At 43.0% G+C, this 27,712-nt stretch overlaps 2 protein-coding genes across 5 annotated transcripts in view; both read right to left on the bottom strand.

Moving 5' to 3' along the window:
* The window catches only part of LOC131685474 (uncharacterized), a 151,487-nt gene that overhangs the window by 107,500 nt on the left and 16,275 nt on the right, over window positions 1–27,712 (bottom strand). The window lies entirely within an intron of this gene.
* On the bottom strand, window positions 1,399–27,712 carry LOC131685475 (uncharacterized). 3 transcript variants are annotated; one of them, XM_058969207.1, is made up of 4 exons: window positions 26,925–27,712; window positions 26,120–26,879; window positions 1,819–2,633; window positions 1,399–1,738 (listed from the first exon to the last, which is right to left on the bottom strand). In XM_058969207.1, the coding sequence occupies exons 1-4, from the start codon at window positions 27,561–27,563 to the stop codon at window positions 1,706–1,708; spliced, it is 2,247 nt and encodes a 748-aa protein (XP_058825190.1). In that variant the 5' UTR covers window positions 27,564–27,712; the 3' UTR covers window positions 1,399–1,705. The 3 variants fall into 3 exon arrangements, with proteins under 3 accessions (XP_058825190.1, XP_058825189.1, XP_058825191.1); XM_058969206.1 differs by lacking the exon at window positions 1,399–1,738 and having other exon boundaries at window positions 1,749–2,633; XM_058969208.1 differs by lacking the exon at window positions 1,399–1,738 and having other exon boundaries at window positions 1,749–2,633; window positions 26,120–26,870.

Here is a 27,712-nt window from a genome sequence, read left to right as displayed (position 1 = left end):
CATCTTGGTTTTCAAAATGGCGTCAATCATCAATTCCCGTCTTCTACTGATCACCCCGTTTCAAATGCCACCCATACTGACAATGGTTTTCATTGTTTCCTTGGAACAGGAAGCATCATCTTGGTATTCAAAATGGCGTAAAAAACCAATTTTCGTCTTTTGCTGACCACCCGCTTTACAATGACACCATTATTGACGGTGGTTTTCACTGCTTTGTGGAAACCGGAAGCCGCTATCTTTGCTTAGAAAATGGCGAAAAAATCAATTTCTGTCTTCTATTGACCCCCCCCCCCCCACCCTTTTTGAATGACACCCATATTGACAATACTTTTGACTGTTGTGGTAACCGGAAACTGCCATCTTGATTTTGAAAATGGTGTCAATTATAAATTTCCTCTTTCAAATAAAACCCATATTGATGGTTTTCACTGTTTTGTGGTAACCGGAAGCCGCCATCTTGGTTTTCAAGTGACCATTTCTTTTCTAATGACACCCATATTGATGACGTTTTTCACTGTTTCTTTGGAACAGGAACCCGCCATTTTGGTTTTCGAATTGGCGTCAAAAACCATTTTTCGGCTTTTGCTGATCGCTAGCGCTTTACAATGACTCTTCTGTCTTCTATTGACCACTCCCTTTCGAATGACACCCATATTGATGATGCTTTTCACTGTTTTGTGGTAACCGGAAATCGCCATTTTGCTTTTCAAAATGGCGTCAATTATCAATTTCCGGCTTTTGCTGACCGTTCGCTTTCAAATAACACCCATATTGATGGTGGTTTTCACTGTTTTGTGGTAACCGGAAGCCGTTATCTTGGTTTTCAAAATGGCGTCAAATGTCCATCCCTACGGAACCGGTGCCAGAATGGCCTTCAGGGAGCTGTAGAACCGTATGATTGGAAGAACTTCACATTTCGTATAAAGCTATCAACCCAAATCGCTGGAATGATAGAAAAATATATACATTTTCTTAGGTTCTCCCGGAACAGTTCTCCAGTGGCCAAGATTGGTCCAATTCATGTCTATTGTGAAGGATCAATGGGAAATAGTCATATGTAGCACATTTCAAAATACAATTACTTAAATTTATGGGATGTTTCTTCAAAACTCGTCCGTCACCCCACTGGGATGCCGGATATATCCCAAGGGAATTCGGATTAATTCCGGAACCGGTCCACGGATTTGAACGCTACTCGGTATATGGAAACTGGACTAAATTCCAGATCTTTTAAAGCCGGTTCCATCCAATTCGGTCAAAAATTGACGAAATGAGAGCAAAATTTAAACAAAATTTTCAGAAAATTTTTATCTTGGTACTGTAAAGGTTAACTTAAACTAAAAAAATAAAAAAAGCATAAAGAAACACAAAAACTAATTATTTCACTTGTTGGTTTTTTATGTTATATTTATTCTTCGTTTCTTATATTTAGCGTTCTTACCATTAGTCATTTCTAGGTACACAAAAGTTGAATTTCCACAAAAGAGCCCTGAACAACTTATTTAGCTAATTAGATTGTAGTTAAGCTTAACCTCATTTATTTATACTTATAAGAAAGTATTTCTTACCAATTCAAATAAAATACTATAGCTAAAAAGTCCGGAATTTCGCATACATAGCGCAGCTAAAATATAGCAAGTTTGCAGTTCAAATCATTTTCCCCAAAAATAAAATTAAAAACTAATAGCTCCTGCTTCTTGCGCCTTCAAACATTACAAGACTTGCGTTTATGTTTCACCTGCAAAAAAACAATCAAACCATAAATCATTTCTCTATCGATTTCTAGTCTAAGATCGGCGATACTAAACTACCACTCACCGAACGCTTCATCTCCTGGCACACATGTTTCACCGGTACCTCGAGAAACTTCTTCTTGCAGTACTCACACACGAACGGGGCCTCGTGAATCTTACGATGTACCTCCAAATGATCCTGAGTGCGAAACGTTTTCTTGCACACATCGCACACCAGCAGGTTATCGATATTGAACGCCGAGTGTAGAATCTCGATGCTGAGTTGTTCGCTGCGTTTGTGACCGACTGAAGCACGTTTCTTCTTCGTATCCGATTGGCGGTCCTTGGTGGATTCATTCGAGCTATCGTTCTTTTTGGAAAGAGCGACATCCGACGTATCGGGTTGTTGTTCTGGATTTTTACTTGATTTTTGATTCGCGGTAACCAAAGGATTAAACGAACGTTTCAGCAAGCTGATCTTTTCCTTGCCGATCTGCTTATTGGGAGGTTTGTTCCGGTTAGTGGTCCGAAACATGACGGCATCGGCGCAGGTTTGTCGATGCAGCAGCAGCGAATGCGGTGACATAAATATTTTGCAACAGAAGGGACACTGAATCGATTCCGTATTACCGGGAAGCTTTGGTTTGGGAACTTCCTCGAATTCGGCTTCCACTGGAACCGGGATCATTACGGGTACTTCCTCGTCAGAACTGTCCAGAATTTCGATTGACTCGACCGGTTGACCAAAAACTCGTTTCTCTTTTGGAATCGTTTCAACTCGGTAGTGAGTGATGCGCTTGTTAAACGAAACCGAAGTGGAACTGACCGGTACATGGCTTTTAACAATTTGCCGGGTCGGACGCAATTGCTGTGGTTGCTTTTTAACGTTTCCATTGGCATCTAGAAAAGGTAAATCTTAGGATAAATTTTCGCTGCAAATGTTACAAAAATGGCTGAGATGGAAGTTGCATTTTGTATAAAGGGAGAGTACGAAATTGCTACACTTTAAATTTACTCTAATGACTTATGTATTTATCGAATAAAAACTTATTTTTAGTATCATTTTATACATTTATTAGTACAGTTTACATATATTGAATGATTTATTGGATGCTCACCACTTTTGCTTCGCGCCATCCATAATGGCTGATATGACATTGTAAAGCCACACCTGTACCTATTTATCATTTGTATACCTTTTTTAAACATATCTTTAAGAGATTTTACTTACTTCTTGGTCTTCCGGAGTTCCCGCTTTATCATGGTGGATTCATGCTCTCAGAATAGTGAAACACAGTGGTATGTGACGTCAATAAGTATGATACGTTTAGATTCGAGATTTGTCCAACTCGTATTTTTAGCCACTTCAATGGCTTTTCTGGCCAGGTTTCGCAATCGGCGGAAGCTGTTTGCCCGTTCCTCCCACAGAGTGTGGTGGACAGGAGTGCTCCTGAGGGCTCGCAAGGCACTAGGCCAAGCTTGCACGGCTCGGTGCGGTGGGGTTTTGCTGATTCGGGGAATACTTGATGCCGCCGCCTGGGTAAAAATTTCTCCGAGCTCGTCAGGTTCATACTGCCGCCCATATGTGAGTGAGTCAGATACGTTATTCTGATAGGAGATCCAGTCTGCCCGATCATATAGCCACCGATGACGTCGAACAGTGGAAGTTGGCGAGCGAGCGTAAGTGATCTGGATAGGAAAATAGTCACTGTTCCCAACATCAGGGAGGACGGCCCATCCACATGCCCCGACTAAGGAGCTGAAGCAGATTGATATGTCCAGTGATGATGTGGATTGGCCTCGGATAAAGCCCAGTGATATGTGGTGGGCGTTAAAGTCTCCCATTACGAGGAAGGAGTCTCCCAGTTGCCTGATGAGATGGTTTAACTTATTCCCGACGTTGCGAACTCCGGATGTAAACGGAGACTACTGTGCATTTTACTGGGCATGATAAGGTTCGTGCGACTGCGATGAGGTCGGTATCGAGCTGGACCGGAGCCGACGATATGTCTGCTCTGATCCCCAGGCCGATGATCTTTAATATATTCGCTCCACTGCTCGATTACCATGTGTACTTGTTACTGAACAATGGCGAAGGATTGATGCTGTCTCTAATGTGCGTTTCCTGCAAAGTGAGGCATATTGGCTGAGTGTTGGCAATGATGCTCTGTAGATCACCAAGACATCCTCGGAGGCCGTTCAGGTTTCATTGTATTGCGAGAGAACATCTGTTGTCCTTCTCTACAGGGGGAGTGGAGCAGGGATGCATGAAGCACAGTACGAGAGCCTAACACGAGCTGAGCGGCCGCTTTGAACGAACCAAAAGCAATAAGCACTGACACCGCTCGTGCTAGGTAACCTTCGTGCTCGAGCTGTAGGATTCGAAGAGCTAGCACAACGAGTTAGCACGATAAGCTAGCACCATGAGCTAGCCCGGTAAGCTGGCACGAGCAAGCTCGGTGAGCTAGTTTAGTGAGCTAGCACGAGTTAACTCAATGAGCTGGCACGGTAAGCTTGTCCGATGAGCTAGAACGGTGCAGTAGTGTAAGCTATGGAACGAAAGAATAGGACAAAGCAAGAAATATGCGTTGGTGAATGTGCGACAGATTGCTGAAAAAACGATGCAGGCATCATTACTCACACTAACGCGCTGTTTTTTTATTCTGCTTTGCTATAGCTGAGCTATAGCTCCGTGCAGCGTGCTAGCTATCACCGTGCTAGCGAGAGCTCTCGCTCATCGGTGCTCGTGCTATTTGCTAACTCTAGCCCATCGGAAACCAGCGCAAGCACTAGCTCAATGAATTTAGCTCCGGCACATTATAGTTAGTGCACAGCAATAGGAAACGGAGCAACACCGTTCTTGTGCATGCCTGGAGTGGAGTATGCGTGGTTTTTTCGTTGTTGGCCCTTGGTTTTTGGGGTGGGAGCTTGATTGGACGAGCGGACTGCCCTTCCAGTGACCGCAGTGGGCGTGGCAAGGGGTCCATGTGGATTGAGTATAAGTTCTATTTTGTTGGGGCGAGGGAATGATCCGTCTTCCGGGGCGGGTGGTCGACCGCGTTTCGGCTGATGTTTCTTTCTCTGGAATGAAGTTAGGGGCGCTGAGCTGCTCATGCGTTTTGGATTAGGTAGATGGATTTACCCGGGGCTAGCCGAAACCCCCTGCACCAGCAGCCGCCGAAGGATCGTGGGGGGGGGGGGGGGGTTCAGTGCATCCGTGGACAGGGCCGGGGCTGCCGGTATTGGGTGTTTTGATGTTGCAGGGCGAATCAGTGTTATTATTGTTGTGGAAACTCGCTTGAGTCCCTCCTGGTAACAGCCGGGGTATGGTGAGGAGCACACGAAGTCTGATTTTCGGTTGTCGCTTGATTGTCGTCTGGGTCTGAAGGAAACTGGGTGCCAGGAGCATCCGGAGATTGGGCTTAGCAGTCGTTGGTTTGGATTCGGGTTGGTATGGCGTGCCGGCTGTCGTCCTCTGGGGCCGCCGCTAGATAGACTGGGTGGTGATGTGGGTAATGGAATTGGGAGCCGACGAACCTGGTGGCCGGCGCACAGTGGCTGGAGGCTGGCCAAAACCTCAAAAATTTATTTTTAAAATATTGATATTTTATTTTTTCTAAATTTCTCATGTATTGAACAATGTATATTCAAAATTTTATGATCATTGGATAAGAATGCGATTTTTAACATCAGTTTAAACGTAACAAAGTCCTGACTTTTTAATGATTTTCATTTCCAAAATCACACTGTTCACTTCAAGTGCATGTTGCTCTTTTGATTTTGGTCCGATTTTAGCACAACTAGTTTCATTGTGTAGAGGAACGAAAAAACTTGGTTAGTGATTAAAATACATTCGGTAAATTTGCTTGGAACTATGACTTTTTTGTTTAAATATGTTTGAAGTGGTCAGATCAAAAATACTTTTTTCGCTAATGTATTCTGTACAAATTTCGGAACGGTCACATAGTACTACATTCTATGGGAAATAACCTCTAATTTTCGAATGTCATAGTCTCGTTCTGCGCCTAGGTGCGCAAAAAGTTTTAAGGAGATTTTGAAGCTTTGTTCCTGATATGGAGACGCATGGTGTTTTGTGTAAAATAGTTAGACAATCTACAGTACACCAACACGTTATAGAATGGATTTAAAGTAGTGTTCTTCATTTTTTATGATATTGCTGATATTGGTGAACAGTAACGGAAAATCTATCATGAAAACGAGATCATAGTTATAAGAAAGGTGCAATGACACTGTATAGAAAAATGCATTTAATATTTTACGACATTTGACAACAAAAATGAGCTCAGCACCTCAAAATTAACTTAAATTGTGATTTTCAGTCCAATTAGGTAACATTTGAGGTTTTGTCCGACTTTTGTTTGAAGATCCGCAACTGTGCGGCGTCCCCATCGTTGCTGATTTGGGTGTTTGTGTGTTTGGCGGTTTCTGGTGGGTGGTCGAGCTGCAGCATGGCCCGCGGTAGCGCGTGGCGCCAGAAACGAGCATGGAGTTCATCGGACTGGTGCTAATGGTTGCTGTTGGGAGGGGGTTTTCCATGATCCCCCCCACACCAACAGCCGCTGGGGGCTCGTCGATGGAGGCCGGTACTGCCCCGGCCGGGTCGGTGTGGGTGTGCTAGTTTGTTGCTGCAGTTGTTTCATTGTTGTTTGTTGCTGTAGACTGTTCGGTAAAGATGTTAATCGGAGATATCGTTCGCCGGGCCTATGCTGCCTGCTGGAGATTGTACTTCTTGATTTATCGTTGTTGGATTGGTCTCGGTTTTTCTTGTGTCTGTCTTGGTTTGTTCCAGTGTCTGGTTCTGCTGAGTTATTGTTTACAGACTGTTTCGTTGACTTCAGTTGTGCAATCTTGATGTTGTTGGCTGCTCCGAGATTTGCTATTAGCTGGACTGGAAAAGGTTGAGATGCTGTCAGTCCGGCTTCAGATTGCCCTTGCGTCGAGGTTATCATTCGTTCTACCGTGGTTATTTGTTGAGTTGCCGCGGTAGGAACTGTGAGTGGGTTGGTGCGTAGTCCGATGGGAGTTGGTTTGAATAGTTGACTCTTGAGGTCCGCAAAGGCTAGCCGTAGTGCAGCCATCTCGTTTCGGAGATCTTTGAGTATTTTTTCTTCCAGAAATTGTTCCTTAAGCAGATTTGTTGTTTTGTCTTTGTCATCGCTGGAGGTTGGCTTACCAGCGGTTTTTTTGAGCGCTTCGATCTCTTTTCGAAGCAGACTGATGGTACGATCTCTGTCGTCAGCGCCAGGGGTGAGCCTTTCTTTAAGGCTGCTCAAGTACGTTGTAATTTCTGGCCCTGTTCTTTGGTTAGCTAGTTTTCTGGTCTCGGGGAAGGTTAGAATGTTGTCCATTTTTATTTTAACAATCTGCTTTTCCATTTGGAATGTAGGGCATCCGCGGTCTCTGGCCGAGTGCTCGCCTTCGCAAGTGACACAGGCACTTTTTTGCAGAGTGGGGGTTGCTTTGTTTGACTCATGTTCGTTGGCGCAGTTAAGGCAGATCCCTTCCTGACTGCATTTTCGACTGCCGTGTCCAAATCTCCCACAGCGGAAGCACTGCATGGGCGATCGATAATATCGGCCTACTCGAATCCTCACCAATCCTAAGAAGATTGTTTCTGGTAGGTGGGATTCGGTAAAAGAGAGGACAAGTAGTGGTGTATTGGTGGAAGATCCGTGGACCAGTACTGGGTCCCTCTGGCCTCCTTTGTGGCTTGGATGCACTTGTTTGGGTCGGTTCGGATCGCTTCTTTCAGCAGCAGATAGAGCATGAGAGGGTTGGGTAGGTTCTGAATGTTTCCCTCGCTATTCTTCGCTGATCGCAGTAGTAATGTTTGCTGGTCGATCAGATCGCCAGAGCTCATGAAGGTGGGGATCGCGTTGTTGAGTCCATCACTCACTTCAGATTTTTGACCAGAGTATGAAAAGTTTTGCAATATCCAAAGAAAAGTATGGGTGGGCCTATTGCCCTATTGCGGTTTGCGGTGCGAGATTGCACGGAAGAAGTGATGCAGTTGCACGGAATGCGAGAGGCTTGTGTGAAATGTTGTGTACGACGAAAAGTTTCGCCGCAGTTTCTGATAATCTAACTACCCAGAATGCTCGGGTAGAGGTTATGCGAATGCACGATGTCGGGCGGCAGATCCTTGACAGAGTTTACCTCTTTTTCTTTTTGGCCTAGTCACGCCCCGCACTGGGAATCGACGGCCCGTTATGCGGGGGGGGGGGGGTTGCATTGAGCACTTTTGTATCGCACCTTTTATCTTGCATTTTGTATCACACTGGTTTCTTTGTTACGGGAAATCACGCACTACTTCCACCAAATCTGCTTAAGGTGGAAATTTGTCAAAACACGCGGAGCTATTCACTGGTCAACTTATCGTCTCGAGTGTTAGTACCGAACTGACGTGAAAAATCATCCGGAACATCCGCAAAAGTGGCCAGTTATACGGATGCTCCAGATCTTCCGGAATCGTAATCCGGGACATCCAAGATCGCTCGTACCATGTCCAAATGTAATATATAGATTCTCATTTTTGTTTTGTTTGTGTTTATAATTAGTATTCCGTTACAAACCTGTGATTTAAGATGACGGTTCTGCATACATCTATGGATGCCAAACAAGACCTCATTCGGCACTGATTACCACTGACCAACCAAAAAACGGTAATATTTACCAGAAACTGAAAATTTAAACTCTAACAATAGATTCCTATAGATTTGGTTGAAAATGTGTCTTAAAAGTGAGTTCGAAACCGGGGTCAATATGACCCGCTAACATCTTATTCGTTACAAAAAGTTAACACCTAAAGTAGGTTAAATGCATTTTTCACATCATCGTGACCACTGCGCAGTATCGATCTCCTTTACGCTTCTGTTTAGATGCCTTCTCAGCACTCTCATTCTTGCAAATAAGGCTATTGACGCGTGTCTCATATCGGAGCTCACAACTCGCGATATCTGTGTTGCCACAGTTACACTGACTGTCGGAAACGTAGACAAAAAATATATATATATTGTTCAGCATACCTACCGCATAACGAATCATCTCCTTCTGATGATTTCAAAAGCGTTGTATCATATTGTAGCAGAAATGGGCTTCCGCTCATTATCGGCAGTGATGCGAATGCTCATCACATCATTTGGGGCAGCTCAGACATCAATCTGAGAGGCTCTGAACTGATGGAGTACATAAGTAGTACAAATCTCCATATTCTTATTGTGGGAAACCCACCAACTTTTGCGAGGTCTAGGAGGGAGGAGGTGTTAGACATAACACTTTGCTCTGATAGAATTTTGCATGAACTGGGAAATTGGCAGGTTCCAAATGAAACTGAACCGTCTCTATCCGATCATAAATATATATTTTTCGATCATTTTGATGTCACCTTCAACGTGGTGACATATCGTAATCCTAAATCTACAAACTGGGACCTCTTTTTGGAAAACTTGGCGACTAAATTTCATGGATATTTTCCAACAATTAGTCAACTAGACGACTTAGATGACGTCGTGGATACGACAAACTCATTCATATTAGCATCCTACGAAGAAGCTTGTCCACTTCGTACTGTTAAATCGACTAGGGGAACTCTTTGGTGGAGGGCTGAGCTTGAAAGAATGAAGAAAGTTATGAGAAGAGCTTGGTACCGGCGTCAGCGTGATGACTCCAGGGCTTTCAGGTCAGCTCGTAGTGCATATAAGAAATGTCTTAGATCTGCAGAACGGGCTGGCTGGCAAAGTCTATGCACTAATGTCTCTAGTCTGAACGAGGCTAGCAGATTACATAAAATTCTCTCCAAATCGAATGATTTTCAGATGAACTCCTTAAAAACCAGAGATAGTGTTTATGTGACGGACGAAAAAGATGTTCTTAATTGTCTCTTCGACACACACTTTCCAGGTTGTATCGATCCGGAGTTGAACAATGATCACAGATCTCATTCTGGTGATTCGGACTCGTGGGCGTTAGCACGCACATTGGTTTCCACTTAATCGGTCAAGTGGGCAGTTGACAGCTTTGCTCCATACAAATCACCCGGAAAAGATGGAATACTTCCCGTGCTACTGCAAAAGGGATTTGATATTCTTAAACATGTCTTGAAAAAGATTTTGCTTTCCAGTCTTGCTACCGGGTATATTCCGAAAGCATGGCGAGAAATAACTGTTAGATTTATTCCCAAAGGGGGGCGCTCAAGCTATGAAGAAGCCAAGAGTTTTAGGCCTATCAGCTTAAGTTCTTTTCTTCTGAAAGCTTTGGAACGGATAATCGATCATCACATCAGAAACGTTAGTTTAGTTGAATATCCACTGCACAAAATGCAACATGCATATCAGTGTGGGAAATCCACGAGCACTCTGCTTCACGATGTTGTTTACAACATTGAGAAAGCCTTCTCGCTCAAGCAATCTAGCTTGGGTGTATTCCTAGATATTGAGGGTGCTTTTGACAATGTATCATTCCAGTCTATTCTGGAAGCGACGCGCAGTCATGGGATACCTGCATGTATCTCAGGTTGGATAAACGCAATGCTTAGTAACCGCATACTTTGCTCGTCACTGCGACAGGCTGAGATACGGAAGTTGAGTATTTGCGGTTGTCCTCAGGGCGGCGGTCTGTCACCTTTGTTATGGAACTTAGTAGCTAACGGCTTGTTGAAAAAACTCAATGAGCTTGGATTTCCAACCTACGGGTTTGTTGACGATTACCAAATACTAATTACTGGATTTTGCATCGGAACAATCTTTGACTTAATGCAACAGGCATTAAGAGCTGTCGAACAGTGGTGTCGACAAGTTAAACTATCAGTTAACCCAAGCAAAACTTCAATGGTTCTTTTCACGAAAAAGCGAATAACAACCGGGGTTCATCCCTTGCAGTTCTTTGATTCTGAGCTACTGTGTGCAGATCAAGTCAAATACGTTGGAGTCATATTGGATTCCAAACTGAATTGGTCTGCTCACATTGAGTTCAGAGTCAAGAAAGCGTGCATGGCCTTCGGGCAGTGCAGACGAACTTTTGGAAATACCTGGGGTCTCAAACCTAAATACATCTATGGGATTTACACGACAATTGTACGTCCAATACTGTCATACGGATTCCTTGTGTGGTGGCAGAGGGGAGAGGTGGTGACAGTCCAGTCAAAGCTAAACCATCTGCAAAGAATGGTGCTCATGGCTTTGACTGGTGCTTTCACCACGACTCCGACTGCTGCTCTTGAGGCACTTCTAAATATCAAACCATTACACATACACCTCAAACAAGAAGCACTATCATGTGCATACAGGCTGCAGGTTACTGGGCTTTGGAACAGTAATCATGTTGATCTTGCTACCAGTCATACACGATTGTGGTCAATCGGTTATAAAATGGTTACATGGGGTGAAGATATTCTTGCTCCCAGCGATATTACACTCACTTGTGGTTTTCCTTACAGGACATTCCATGTGAAGATTCCCTCTAGAGAGGAGTGGTTGTCTGGCTTTATGGAAAGACAACAACAAACGCAAGTGGTTTGTTACACTGACGGTTCTCTGATGGAGGGACGTGCTGGTGCTGGTGTCTACTGTCGTGAAATGAGATTGGAACAATCTCACTCACTAGGTAGATACTATACTGTATTCCCAGCAGAAATCTTTGCGATTTTGTGCGGGGTGCAATCGGCCCTTCAACTGAGTTTGTCCGGCAGAGTTATAAACTTCTGCTCCGATAGTCAGGCTGCAATCAAGGCCCTTAGCTCAGACAAATCCCGGTCCAAGCTAGTGATCGCGTGCCGAACCCAAATCGAAGAACTAAGCATTGTCAACACTATCTACCTTGTCTGGGTGCCCGGATATTGCGGTATTACTGGAAATGAATGGGCTGACGAATTGGCTAGGGCAGGTTCAGCGATTGACTTCGTTGGTCCTGAGCCCGCGCTGCCAATTTCGACAAGTTGGATAAGGGAAAAAATACGGTCCTGGGCTTCGTCCGAGCACCGCAATTATTGGAGAAATCTACAAACGTGTCGCCAAACAAAGGCGTTTCTAGAACAACCATGCCCAGTGGTTTCGAAAAATCTCTTACATTTTTCGAAGCTCCACTGCGGTATGCTGACCAGGGCTTTAATCGGCCACTGCAAACTCAATTATCACATGGCAACTATTCAGCGCACTGAGTCTTTTTCATGTGATCTTTGTGAATCCGACTACGGAACCTCATATCATCTGATATGCAACTGTCCAGCGGTAGCGCAATTGCGATTTCGAGTCTTCAGCCGTCCTTATATGGACGAAACCATGTTTGGTCGACTGAAACTCAGAGACATACTAAAGTTTCTTATCCAATGTGGTAAAGAGCTTTAGGCTTATTCGCAGGCAAGTTGAACTACTTGTGAGTTTAACTTACCTGTTGTTTATTTTTGTTTTGTGCTGTTATTTTTCCCACCCTTCCAATTCTACTTCCCCACACCTCCTTGTCCTTTCCTTCCGCTCAGGAAATGATGAAAACACACGGCAAGGCACAAATCCCCGACTATGTACGGGGAACGTGCCATTTGAGCCAATATATTCTGATTCCTGATAGATGCCTTCTCAGCACTCTCGAGCACTGTCCGAATTGCATCCACTGTCGATGCTCCTTTGCGGAATCCGAACTGCATCTTGGACAGGCCGCGCTCGTCTTCCGTGAGTTTCGCTAACCTGTTAAGAACGATCTTTTCCAGGAGTTTTCCGAGTGTAAGCAGCAGACATATGGGCCTGTACGAGACCAGATCGCCCGGTGGCTTCCTTAGCTTCGGCAGCAACACCAGCTTCTGTACCTTCCACATTTCGGGGAAGTTGCCTTCATTTAAACACTACTGCAGCACCATCCTGAACATGTCCGGATATGCCAGGATCGCCGCTTTCGGTACCATGTTTGGTATTCCATCCGGACCGGCTTTCCTTGGATTCAGCGCCTCGATGCTTCTGCGAGGTTATCATTAATCACTTGCCGATGGTCCGTGTTTGCTCCTTCTTCTTCACCGTACGGTATTGGTGGCCAGATAGTTGGATCGTGCTGCGGGAAGAGACCCTTGACGATTATCTTCAGCTTCGTCGAGCCCTTCATTTTCGCCATCACGATTCGGTACGCATCACCCCAAAGATTGGCGTCTAGTTCTCGGCAGAGCTCTTTGTGGCAATCTGACTTACTAAGTCTGATCTCCCGTTTTAAAGTGACCCTAGCTTCCCGAAACGCTGCCTTGCTCTCTTCTCTATCTGGTTCCGATAGCGCTCTCTGAGCCCGCCTTCTGGCACTGAGAGAAGCAGCGCGTAGCGTGCTAAGCGTCTCGTTCCACTAGTAAGCTAGACGCCGTTTGTTATGTGGTTCCAGCTTTCGCGGTCCCGCCGTTCGGCCGAATTGCCTCAACGAAGAGATCTTTGTTGAAGGCTTTCGTCTTCCACTTTCGTTCACCGGTCTTCCTTCTCCGTACTGCAGCAGGATTCCGTTGACCGATACGGTAGCGAATCGCCTGGTGGTCACTATGCGTATACGTTTCGCATATTCCCCAATCCATGTACGCCGTCAATGAAGAACTACAGAATGTGACGTCGATGATAGACTCCCTACCGTCTCTCCGAAATGTGCTGACAGAACCTTCATTGCACAATCGTACGTCTAACTTCGTTAGAGCTTCCTGTAGGATACACCCTCTTGTGTTGGTTACTCTACAGCTCCATTCCACAGCCCAAGCGTTGAAGGCACCACCAATGACTATCGGCTTCCGACCGATCAACTGCTCGGTTAACTGCTCCAGCATTAAGCTAAACTGTGTGTGTGGAAGGTCGAGTCCAGGAATGCATATCTGTCTGGGTTGGGTATTCGATCGTGGGGTTGAGACCGTAAGGCTGAAAATCATAACGTAGAATTTACATAAGGCCGAATCTAAAAGGCTGAAAAATCAAAAAGCGGATTTTTAAAAGGCAAACTTTTTACAAGGCGGAATTTCAAAAGGCAAACTGATATCACCATTTTGATACGAAATTTCTTCCGCATCGATCGGATGTAGGACGGTACGATTGTTGCTACTAAAAACAGCACCGATCCTACTAAAGGGCGAACACGAAATTATTGCGACACATTCAACAGGGCATAACTTTTTTACCATTGGGTAAAAATCAACCAAATTTTGCACACTTTCTCATTGATGTGTATTGTTTACATGCCGTCAAACCCGAAGTCGTGTTTTTCGATTCAACGAAAATGGAGGTGAACCAACGCGAATCGAGAGAACAAATTCTTTCCAAACACCTGGAATTTCCTGACCTGTCGCACCGACAGATGGGAAAAATGTGGAACATTCACCATTCAACCGTCTCCAGAGTGTTGAAGCGGTTCCAGGAGCGGTTGACGTTGGACCACGGAAAAGGAGCTGGAAGAAAACCGGGACCGGAGAACAAAAAGGCAGAGGGAAAGGTGAAGCGGATGATTAAAGCAAATCCCAACGTCTCAAGCCGTGATTTGGATAAAAAGATCGGCAGAGCTATGTCCAGACTGCAAAGCAGAGAGCTGGGCTACATACATACAAGGTACAGAACTTCCCAAACCGCGATGAGCGGCAACAATCGACGGCTAAAACTCGGGCACGGAAGCTCTACGAGAAGATGCTGACAAAATATGGCAGCTGTGTGATGGACGACGAAACGTATATAAAAGCCGATTTTAAGCAAATTCCGGGGTTGGAGTACTTCACCGGCAAGAGCAAGTTCTACGTGGACGACAAATTTAAGAAGAAGAAAATGTCGAAGTTCGCCTCCAAATATCTCATTTGGCAGGCCATCTGCTCTTGCGGACTGAGAGGAGAGCCTTTCGTGACAAAGGGCACAGTAAATGGCGAGATCTACAAATCTGAGTGCCTCGAGAAGCGCCTTTTGCCGTTCTTGCAGCAGCACGACGAAGCTCCGCTATTTTGGCCAGATTTGGCATCATGCCACTATTCTAAAAGTGTCCTGAAGTGGTATGAGGCCAATTATGTCCATTTTGTTCCAAAGGACATGATTCCGCCAAACTGTCCGGAGCTGCGCCCGGTGGAGCAGTACTGGGCAATGATGAAGCGGGAACTTCGGAAGAGCAAGAAGACAGTCAAAGACGAGAAGGAGATCCTAAGAAAATGGAAAAAAAAACTGAGAAACTGGTACCGGATGACACTGTAAAGACTTTGATGGAGGGCATCAAGCGAAAATGCGTTCAATTTTACACTCAAGGCTCCATCGATTAACTTTTCTTTTGATTTTTGAAGTAAATATATGTATAAAACTACCCTAAAATTTTGGTTTGATTTAAAACATTATAAGAAAATTGGCATGACATTTTCGGTGTCGCAATAATTTCGTGTTCGCCCTTTAGGGCAATTGTTCTGTGCATTGGCTTTGTGCTCTCTATACGCACACCCCAAATACCTTTTTTTCTGGAAATTAGTCTTCTTGTAATTTATTGGTTCAAAATAAATCAAATAACAGATTTTTTTTGAGAGCTTAATTTTAGTACTTCCCTTTACTGCCCATGATCGCATATCAGTCCCATAAAGATAAAAAATCCCATAGAAAACAGGACAAATATGCGATCATGGGTAGTTTAGATAAAAGATCAGCATATGTTTGGAGGCGGGTCGATTTACCTCCCCCCCAGCTTCTTCCTAGAATAGAATAGAACGCAACCGTGTTGGGCGTAACAGTTGTTGATGGATTTCAAAATAATAGTAAGCGCATTACTTAACTCAAGGAACTGAAAGGGTGTAAAACTGCTGAAGATCAGTCGACGGAAGCGGTGGCCCCTAGTAAGCAAACTTGTGATCTTCGCGTATTAGCTTAGCCTGGTTGACCGCCGATGAGTTTCCTGTGTTTTTTTTATTTCGATTGCAGAGGTTTTAGCCTTAAGATCATTCGCCTCGTCTGGTTAGAAAAATCTCTTATGAAAAAATTCTAACCCTATGTGCGGGGTCGGGACTCGAACGCAGGTGCGCTGAGTTTCCCGTGATTGAAATTGCATATTGAACCAACTGTATGATACTTGGCAGGATAATATCACACTCAACGTGCAACCAAAAGTGACTAAGATTATAGTATGATCAATAACGTAGATAACCATGCCCATGCAGGTCAAGTCTGGGATGGGAAGGAATGTTAGTTCAACACTTGTGACTATTATGACTGAGGAATTCTCTGCATCATCCACAAGTGTCGTAGGATAGGATTGGTGTTAGTAGGTAGGAAAAGCAATCAGGATATATCTTGGTAGATATTTAGATCAATGTTTTCAGGAGTGCGACCTCCAGTAGAAAAATGAATGCTGCTCGAATAGACATTTTAATAATTATTCTTCCGCGGGGCGTTACACAAAAGGAATAAGCCGTGTGGAATATAATAAAGGTATCTATTCATCTATAGACAATATGATCTTAGCAATATGTACGAAAGTCGCTCGCGATTAAGTTTCGATAATTGTAAACGAGCGATTTGAACTCCGAACAGTCGGCCATTGGGAGTACTTCTTATTAACACGTCAATGATCAATTCCAAAGTTTGCAGTACAAAGCAAGCGTACAAAATGTATAAATGATATCCCAAAGGAATGGGAAGAAGTTCACTGCAAAATGTTAATCACAAGTTGGCATCTCCACTCTCCCTGTCAGCAGGGATGGGAATTATCATTCATTCGCATGATTCTTGGCGAATCCGTTCATTGCTTTGACAGCAGCCAGTCGTTCATTCACGATCCAACTAAAACTCTCCAAAAGAACACATCTGAACGTAGGTAGAGATGAACTTCCGAATATGTGAGCCAGGTAAAAGAATGACACGTACTATGTTGAATGAAGAAGATCGTGTTCTTCATACGCGGATTGAATCGGAAGATTGTACTGTAAACATTCACAAGTGAATCAACTTTTAGTTCACAAATGAATGTGACATTGTATTCTCTGGTTGGGTTACGTCTACTTTATAGTGCAAATGTACACTATAATCAATGTTGACAAGTAGATTGCACTACAATCCACTTGAAATTGATATTGTGATATGCACGGAATCGTTTTAAGAAGTTATTTTTTTCACCAGCACATTGCAAACTACTTACTCAAAAATAAGAGATCACCAAGTGAAAATTTCATAGGTCTATAAACAAGAACGACATGTTTTTTTATTAGAACGATCCGGTGAATGTTTTGAAATTTTTTTTATTAGAACGATCCGGTGAATGTTTTGAAATGAATCTTTGTGAATGAAAGAATGCATTCATTTGCGATCCTTTCTGCTTTCATTCAAAACACTACGTATGCGAAGGTGAATGAATCATAGCCGGGCGCTGACACTTTTTTCAGTTTTGTGTTTTGCTTCTCGCTTTCGCAAGAACGCGTAACTCAGCACAAGAAGGGTTGCCGAGATCGGGTTTCACAGTAAGAGCATGTTGGTGGATGATTTCAAATTGATCGATTCGTGAAATGATTTTTCCCATGCCTGCCTCAGTCATGTTTTCATAATTAAGTAAAATTCCAAATTGCAAACGACATTTGGACAACGCGGAGCTGCGTGCAAAGGCAAGAAAACCTGTCAAAAATGCGGGAACACAGTCAACAAAGAGCACCAGGGATACGACAAGAACACACCGCCCAAATGCAAAAACTGCGGCAAAAACCGGACGTGACGTGCAATGCGCTGAAAGAAAAAGAAGAGAACACATCAACGTAGCGATGACAGTCAACAAAATGACGTTTACGGAAGCGGAGGAAATGTTTCCCAAAACAAACTACCGATGTGCAAGCCTAGAGTCTATCGGCGAATTCCCTGAATTGGAGCGCCCAAATAGACCATCAAACAAGATAACACCAGACTTCCGAAAAGTTGAACGACAAAACAAAAAGATCGACTACAGCAAAATAATTACACAACTGTCAAGACCGGCTGATCAAATACCCGAATAAACGTGATAAAAATAACCCTTACGCAGTTTCGGAGGCGGAACGTCTTCAAACAACGTTGAATCAACTCCACGCTTGTTTCACGACAATACTGCAAAACAACATCAAATCGAACTCAAATCCGAGCACGGATCTCCTGCTAATCGTGATCGGTTCGATGATACAAAAAATAATAGACGAAATTCAAAAAGCTAAGCAAAATACAACAAATTCGGCTACGATATAAAAATGGTTAACTTCAACGAAACCTTCAACATATCTCAAATCAATATTCACAGCTTAAGACCCTTACTTAAAAGAGAAATATACCTCACAATCAGGCATTGCATTTATAGCTCATATGAGTAAATGCGCCCGGATAGTTTGCTACTGCGACAATAAAAACTCACATTTTCACACGAAAAGTTATTGGCACTCACACAACTTCTCCGGATAAATACAACGTGTTATTATTAATTAAGTGTATTTTTTAAGTTTTTATTGATTTCCACGAAATTAAAATTTTATCACCTTCTCAGGTGAGAAGGAAAAAGTCAAATTTTATCCGGAAAATCATTCTCACGCTATTTGTGGAGACGGAGAATTTTGCGACTCATCTTATCTCGGAAAAGTTGGACCTCGGATAAGCTTCTTCTCGCGTGAGAGAGAGAATTACAATGCCTGCTCACAATGAACAATATTCACGTCTTTCTGATCCAAGAAATTTGGATCAAAGATTCGGAAAAATATAAATTTCTCAACTATTCTCTGTTCAAAAACTGTAGGCCAGAAGGGTGTGGCGGCTCAGGTATACTCGTACACCGCACCCTGATTGCAGAAGAAATCATCATACCCAATGCAGATCAAGAAATAGCGACAATCAATGTTAAAAACACCAAGAATCCCATCATTTTCATTTCGCTCTACATTCCACTAGAAAGCACAGACAGTATCAGAAAACCTTTAGAGAGCTTGTTCAAATTCATTCAAGACAGCTCAACACCGGTAATGTTGGGAGGAGATCTCAACGCACACCACCCCGTCTGGGACAATACAGTGACAAGACCAGATAAAAGAGGAGAGCTGAAAGCGATTTCTTGGAAAACGACGTAATATTCCACAACACAGGTGAGGCAACTAGATTGCAGGAATCAGGAATCAGTAGCGTCTGGCTCAAATGGTACGTTCCCCATGTTGATCGGAGATTTGTGCCTTGCCAAGAATCGTCTTCTCATAATTTCCTGATTGGAAGGATTGGGACAGTGGTAAGGTTAGGGGTAAGGAAAATAACCTTATATAGTTTCCTTATAGTACATTTTTGGTGTAGAACCGGTCTGATCGGCATTTCGCCCTAGGCCAAAAATGCGTGCCCCCTCAACCCAAATTTCAACTAGGACGAATTAGCGCATGGGCGCCATTTAAACTCCTTTTTTTAATATTAAAATAATTATTTAGTATCATTCAGTATCATTATTATTATTATTGGTTGTAATGCATTCTTACCTTTGCGTTTCCATAATTTACCTTGAGGCTGATATTTACCGCTTATTGCTATTTCATATTCCTTTGCCATTGCAAATCTCTTTAGATTTCAGATTTTAATTTTTTTTTCCTCTTTGTTACCTCTTAATTCCGCTCGTACATGAAAGAGAGATTAGTAGATACGAAGATTTCGTGAATGAATATTTCTTTTATGGGACTGTAAATGTGAACTCTTCTAGAATGTTTAAGTTGATTTGTACCAAGTTGTTAATATGACATCTGGTTGATAGTATGAATTCATATTTTTTTTTTTTGAGGTCGCTAGCCGTGCATTGAAGAATGCCTAAAACTCTGAACTAGGCCCCGTCGAGTCCAGTCCGCCATCTGTCCGTCTCGTCCTGTCCTGTCTGGGGCTACCAGGTTACATGCATTAACCAGACGAGACTAGCTTATGTCAGCTTAATTGTTCAATGGCTTCATAGAATCGAGGCGATCATCGAAATAATAGATCCTACGAGTGAATGCATTTGGCCTAGTCACCTGTTGAGCATTTGTATATTTGCGTATGTGAATGTTTACGTGTGTATGGGAAGTGTTGCATGTTGAGGTATGTGTGTTACCTGCAAATAATATGTTAATACAAATATGCATGATGTTAAAATAAGACATGTGTAATATGCTACTTACAATTTGTTGTTCGTTCCTACTTATCTGATTCAATTGAGTATGAAAGTACATCTCAATTTTTCTAAAACCTAGCGACGTCTGATGGCAGCGAATAGTCATTGTTGACAGCAATGTTGCCCTTTTATGTTAAATTATCTCGGAGAAGTCATCAGAGGAATATGACGCATGAGATCGAAAATAAATAAAATAAAATAAAGAGTAGAGTTAGTACTGTTATTTTTTTTTATCCCTTTATGGGCAGCTAGGGCCGAGGGTGGTGGCTAGCGGGTTTCATACATCCTTGACCTGACGGACAAAGCTATGGTGCCTTGAACACAGGCAACGCAGATCCAAGGCCATCATTGAAATGATAAGTTCTGCGTTTAAGATATACTTCCCCCGGTTGCCAGACGAATACCTGTAATTATTACTTGTTGCTTTGTATGTATGAATCTATGTTCAGTCCTGGGTGGCGTATGCGTGGAAGGTGTAGTTTTTAGCGTTCGAGTCCAGGAGTGCATATCTGTCTGGGTTAGCGTGGGGGTTTACTAATTGTGTAATAGTGTAATCGCTAAAGGCTCGAGCATTTGAATGCCAGCGTGTCTCCAACTTTGCGTGCATAATTCCGATTATAGGTCCGTGTGGCCATTCGCACATTCCCGTGTATTCTCGAACTATCGCGCGCGCGGACCGTGAATCTGATAATTAATTTTCAGTATATGGTAGAGGAACGTGTTTTCTGGTGAATATGAGCATCATTCCCGATAGGTCCAACTGAAGGCATGAGTCTAAGCTGATCGAGAGTAGAGAATTCCGAACGTTGCCGGTCTATGATCGCGCGAGGGGTGGGTTAATGCTTGAGACCGCGGTTGTAAAGTTATAGGTGCTGAAAAGTTCACTTAAGTAAAGTTCGCGTTTTTGACCAGGTTTGTGTTATCGCGAAAGTTAGGGGCGTTTGCGCGTTTTTAGGTCACTAACCGTGCATTAAAGAATGCCCAAAAACTCTGAACTGGGCCCCGTCGAGTCCAGTCTGTCCGTCTCGTCCTGTCGTGTCTAGGGTTTCCAGGTTACATGCATTCACCAGATGAGACTAGCTTACTTGTGCACTGGTTTCGTAGAATCGAGGCGATCATCGAAATGATAGATCCTACGAGTGAATGCACTTGGCCCAGTCACCTGTCAAGCATTTGTGTATTTGTGTGTGTTGAGATATGTGTGGATCAGTTTGTTGATCGTTCCTACTTATCTGATTCCATCAAGTATTATTCTCATACTCATCTCCATTGTTCTAAAACCTGGCGACGTCTGATGGCAGAGAAGAATCATTGTTGGCAGCAATGTTGCTCTTCTTGGATGTATGAGCTCGAGAAGGTCATCACAAGAACAAAACGCATGAGACCGAAAATAAATAAAAATAAAATAAAGAGAAGAGTTAGTATTGTTATTGAGTATTAATAATATTCCGATTTTTTTTTCGAGAGTTGTCCTACTGGAGCTGTGGAGTTATCTGATTCAATTAAGGCGTGGACCTAGACTTCTGGGATGGAGGAAAGAGACTTCCGGACGTGAACGATTCATGAATGCGCGAGTGCGGGGGGCTGTAGGTTCACGCTTGAGACTGCGTTTGAGTGATTACAAGTGCTGAGACGTTCATATTATCACCGGGATGTTATAATGTCTGGAAGAGTGCGAGTATAGGTTGCGTGGATAGTCGCGAAGGGCTCAAGCATTTTTATATTTGTTTGTCGCGTGTATGTGACTTTGTGTGTATACATTCGATTTTATGTAGTTTAGTGGATATGAGCATTATATTTTTGATTGGTCCACTTATGCTACTAGGACCGAGAATAAGGGATTCCGGACGAAACCGATTCATGATCGCGTGAACACGGGCATTTGGAGGTTCACTCTCGAGACCGGGATTGTTAATTTATAAGTGCTAAACCATTCACTTAGTCACCAGGGTGTTATACTTTTTATGAGATCGTGGGTGTGGTCGTGCGTAGATGATCGCGAAGGACTCGAGCGTTTGTATGTGAACGTTTTTGTCGCGCGTGCTAGTATGTATGTAACTTCTCGTGGACACATTATTTTTATAAGCGTGTGGCCATTCGCATGTTCGCGTATTCTTCAATGATCGCGCGTGGACGTCTTGTCTAGTTTTATTTCTATTCAACTAAAGGCATGAATTTGGGCTGCTAGGATCAAGGGCGGAGATTTCCGGAGGTGACCGATTCATGATTGCGTGAGCTTAGGTTCTTAGGTTCCAACGTTCACCTAATCAATCGGGGTGTTTGAATATTGGCGAGATCGCGGGCGTTCGTATTTGTGACCAGGTTTGTGTTATCGCGTAGGCCACGTTTGTACGTTTGGAATGAGAGATTGTTAGTGTATATGAGAGAATAAGCAATTTGTGTTAGTGAGTGATAGCATGGATCTAATTGAAAATATAACAACAAAAGAAGGGTGCCTGCAGAGATAATTGGGCCCTAAACCCACATTGTATATTATTTGACCATGGCAGTGGATCATAAAGGTCGCCAAGTTAAGTACTAAAATTGATCACAATGTAGCTTAACTAGAAAGAAATTAATCGTATCCCAAGTTTCTGTGATATAATCACTGTAATACTGCTTTGGTGGAAAAGCCCCCGGACCACATCAAGGTACAGTATCATGCCGAGGGAAACAGATATCAGCATTTCTATACGAAATTTCTTCCACATCGATCGGATGTAGGACGAGGAATTCTCTGCATCATCCACAAGTGTCGCAGGATAGGATTGGTGTTAGCAGGTAGGGAAATGAATCAGGATATATCTTGGTAGATATTATGATTTAGCTAAGTACTCACGCGCTTTTTTCATTCTAGATCAAAGTTTTAAGGTGTGTGACCTCCTGGAAATATGAATGCCATTCGAATAGGCATTTTAATAATTATTCTTCCGTGGGGTGTACCATTAAAGGACAAACCCGCGTGGAATAGAGGTATCTATTCATATGTAGACAATATGATCATAGCAATATGTACCAACGTCGCTCGCAATCAATTTCCGAGAATTCGAAACGAGCAATTTGAGCTCCGAATAGCCGACCATCGGGAGTATTGCTTCTTATTAACACTTAAATGATCATTTCCAAAGTTTGTAGTGCAAAGCAAGCGTACAAAAACTATAAAGGAAAATGAATGTGAAGAAATGCACTGCGGAATGTTAATAACAAGTTGGCATCTTCACTCTCCCCATTAGAAACGTTTCCATAATTAGATTAGATGCCAAATTGCAAACGACATGTTGTTTATACGTAATAAATATAATAAACACAACGACAAGGACTCTTGATCCGTCGACGGCCCAGAAGAATGGATGGGAGAAGAGCAATACTGGCAAAGACCGACTGCTGAGCGGTTCAAACTCGAAAAAGTGACGCAGAGAACTGCATTGGATGATTTTGAAGAAAGGACCAGGAGTGCGATTTTACGAAGTTTTAGCTTTGATGGACCTACACTTTCTGACAGACTGAAAATCTGGAGTGTTAAAATGTTTACCACTGTTTAGGAAAGCAAAAGTAGTACAAAGCTAGTGTCAGACCTTCATGAGACCTCAAGAAAGCACTTTTTTATCGGGCTAATACGACTGCAGTTTAGAGACCTCAAGCACTTTTGAAGGCATTCGTCGATGTAGATTTATCGGTAGACGTTCCAGATTTAACAAAAAAAACTGGCTCATTTTGACACATCTACAGATCGATTGCCACACAAAAAACTATTTGTGTAATTCGACAGCTTCATCTTGGGCAAATTTCCTACTTGAAAGTTTGATTTTTTAAATACGATTTTTAAACCAAAGCTTTGAAAGTTATACCTTGGCGTGGAAGAGCCGGTATATTAATATGTGCTGTTACTTAGTATAGAATTAGGCTTCATCCTTTACGGCTATTTTACACCGCCAGAAGAGACCTAAAACGTTTATGCACACTCAGGAATAGCGAATCAGAATAAGTGACTATATGTCAGTGATTCACTCAATATAGAATGGATAAAGGCGATGATGCAAAACCTTGGTGTCCGTCCAGGTTAAGTCTTCGGTACGGATCAATACCATGACCTAGAAACTCATAACATATTGTTAGTAGCCTCTTGTGACATGGGAGCAGGTCCCCAGTGGTTATATTCTTGGCCTTTAGCCCGCCGGACACCACACGGCTTAGACATTTTGGAGGGAAGGTACATTAGGAAAACACAAAAAAATTCGAACTTTTCGGCGCACTATTAGATATAACCCCTCAATCACCGGGACGTCTTTTATGTTCGCGAGCAGTACAGTACGGCGCCTATAAAAATTATAATCAAGAATTTTCATACCGGATACACTAAAACGTCTCGAGTCCCTACGCAAAACTCGATCCCAATCGGACACAATCCAAAGGCGTCACAAAGCGATCAACGTCAGAAACGTCTCTCCGCGATATATCGGAAATCTAACCCAAATAAAAAAAATATTATACACAAACTTTAACCCATATAGTCCAACGATTCCACATATTGTTTGGATGATACCCTGAACAGGTCGTTAGGTTCTTAAATCATACGATGTTTATTAGGGAAGAGACCATTTAAAAACTACGTAACGCAAAAATTTGATATGACTAACGCTGCACTTGTTAAAAAGTATCTAACCAGCGAATCAAGACCGTATAACCGGCTATCTGATCAACGTGAATTGGGACATTTTTCAAAACAATATTAATTTTGGTTGGACAAGAGTAACAATAAAATGAATGGGGGTGGGTGTAGCGTAGTTGCCTTGTACGCAGCGTACCTGGGTTCGAGTCCCGACCCCGCACATAGGGTTAGAAATTTTTCATAAGAGATTTTTCTAACCCGAAGAGGCCTTATAATTTTGATTGATAGATACTGAATACCCTGAGTTACACTGATATATTCACTACCAGCAGCTGGACCAGCAAGACTAAACGCCGACGTGAACAAATAAAAAAAACCTTGTACTGCCAGCCTCGTTGCCAAGCAGACAGTAGAGAACATATATTGACAACACCAATCATCTGACTGAGGCACAGTATTCCCATAAACATAGAGAAATTTGTACCTGTGTGCAAAATTTCGTGCGCGCGTTCAACCTAAAACATGCTTCGTCTCGATGTACAGGTTCGCCTCGAACATCGAACCCAAGCGAACCATGTACAAATTCTAGTTCAAACATCCGTGTACGTACACGAGAACGATTCGCACAAGGCGAAAAGAGTCAACGCTAGTGATGATGAGAGTGAGAAAGAGAAAACTGGTGCCACGAACCTATGTGTACGCACACCGTGTACGTACATGGGGTCCGGTTGTGCAGGCGAACATTTGCCCGTGTTTTAATACGAAGTCTGCTGAAGCATACAATGACGCTCGAATTTAAAGTCTCAGGAATTATCGTCAATGTCCAGATATAAACTAGATACCATTAAGCTATACCAATACGTATTCAAACAAATTCTTCTTTTTTCTATCAGAAATTTGCAATCGTTTTTTAGGAATAACCGACCGAAGCAAATTGTAAACTTGCTTGTAAATATTCGTTTTGCATTATGCGCTATTGGAATAGCGCAACAGTGAATAATATTCAAATTTGGCAACTATGGGAAAGCTGCATGGAGAGCGGTATGTAGGTTCTGATAAAGTAATATTAGCTGTTAATTTTCCTGGAAGAAAATTTGGAAAAACAAACTTTCAAACAGTTAAAGTTTCTAGGCTGTTTTCAGTAAAGTTGTTTAGAGTGATACTACAAACATCCTTTTTGCAGACTTGATTGTTCTATGTATTCACGTATCGATATACAAGGCTATTGGCGGAAAACCCGATTATACTACAATTAGGAAGTAATAATGCAGAGAACAAGAATTCATCGCGAATATAAGTTTAAAAAGAAATTGAGAAAGTTTGTGTGTGTTTTGGGAGTCACGTCTCAGAGAACTATAATATCAAAGAACTGTTGTAATCGAGGAAAAATGCATTTGGCAAAGCACTTTTAATGAAATTACTTTTGAAAAACGGAAAATCGTCTTCCAACTAAACCTGCAAATAGACTGCTGTTGATACAAGAGCCAGACTACAAAAGTAATTATGTACAACAACAAAAAACTAAATCTACAATTCATACCTTGGTAAATAACGTAAAACACTGTCATGTTATGCCTGTCCAACAATAAAACAATCGACGAGTTCGCTCATCACGCGCGGAAATTCCGATCAACAATAGCTTCAATAATTTCATTAACCGATACTACCTTCCGGCGGTACTCACCTTTGATCGTCACGGTGACATAGTCGTTGGGCATACGAGCCCGGGGAGGTGGAATAGTATTTTTTGCACACGCATCTCCAGCACGCCCGCCACAGACGGGCGCAGGCGGAACAGTTTTCATACCGGCCGATTCGTTGAAAACCATATCGCACTGCGATAGTGATTGAAGTTTTTGCTTTCTAGGCTGTTTGCTGACAACAGTGTTAGCCACCGTTGGTGTGATGATGGGTACTTCGATTCGTGTCGAATCGATTACACTAAGTTGCTGCTGTAATTCGGCCTCAGCCGGTGGCTCGTCCAGCGGTTCTTGCTTAATTATTGGCATGGGGAAATGTTCCGTCGGTGGGAGCGATTCAGTGTCTGTGCTAGAGGCGATGGTTCGTTTAGGGGCTTTGATGACAATGGTTGTTGTGGAAGTTGTTGCAGGGCCACTCAAATTAACTCGGCTAGCAGATACACTGCCTCGAATCGGCGTCAGCGTTACATTTCGATTGTTGTTAGCTAACCTTTCGATTTTGTTAACCACTGAAGGACTAACATTTGCTAGCTGAGTAGACTGGAGCAGTTCGGTAATTCTGCGATACGGGACTGGTTGGCGAACTTCTTTCGAAATAGGAACCGAAGCGAAAGTTTTCGGCTGTTTCTGAATCGTGATATGTTCATAGTATTTAGCTTTGAAAATTTTTCCATTTCCATCTACCATATCCACACAGCGGAATCCCCGTTCCTTGTCCCGCTTAAGGAGGTCCAACTGAAATTTCTTAAGGTTTTTTAACAATAACACATCAAAACTATTAATCTGTACCTTTGGGACGTTTCGTCCATTACGCGTCCCGTCCGATTTGAAGTGGACACTCATATAGCATGGGTTATCCGATGAACCAATCTTGGTCAGTTCCTCCATTAGACGACTGCCCGGGGGTGCAACCGGTTGAGGAGCTTGAGGAAAAAGTTTCTCCATTTCTGCTACCAGCTGAACCTCATAATCGGCCATCGAAAGGTGATCCGCCACGGGATACTGCCTAGGTATCATATCTCCGTTAGCTTGCATTTCATCTTCCACTCGGAACACATCATCTAACACCTGCTGGGGTATACCATTTTCGGAACAGCTAACCGCCTCTTGTTGGTTCAAAGCCGGCCCTGTCTCGAGCGAGTCAAAACTGTCAAAACAGAAGGAAGAATCTATCTGCAGATACAGCTCGCTTCCTGGCTCGATCACTTGAAAGGGTCCCTCGTAAACGGGTTCGCTTAGTATACCGGAATACGATAGCGGTGGTGGTCCGCTAGGCTGTGCCTTGGCACTGTTTGCCGGCGGTTCCATAGCAACAAACTGGATATCGTTCGCTGCCGTATAGCTGAGAAACTGTTGGGCCTGCAACGGTGATGGCTGCTGCCGAACTGTTGCCGGCGCCGATTGGTGCAGGCGTCGGTTGCGGATCATAATTAGGTTACCACGGTTACCTGATATAAATAAGTTAAGAAGAACTGGGGAAGCCGGAATCAGTAGAGTAAAATGAAAAGCACAACAGAAATCTGTAGCGAAACGGATACGCACACGCGGTCGCGGATTCAGTTTTTAATGCAATCAAC

The sequence above is a fragment of the Topomyia yanbarensis genome, chromosome 2 (genome assembly GCF_030247195.1).
Source record: "Topomyia yanbarensis strain Yona2022 chromosome 2, ASM3024719v1, whole genome shotgun sequence".
NCBI lineage: Eukaryota > Metazoa > Arthropoda > Insecta > Diptera > Culicidae > Topomyia > Topomyia yanbarensis.
The sequence above is the reverse complement of the archived record's forward strand: the minus strand, read 5'-3'. Positions and strand labels throughout refer to the sequence as shown.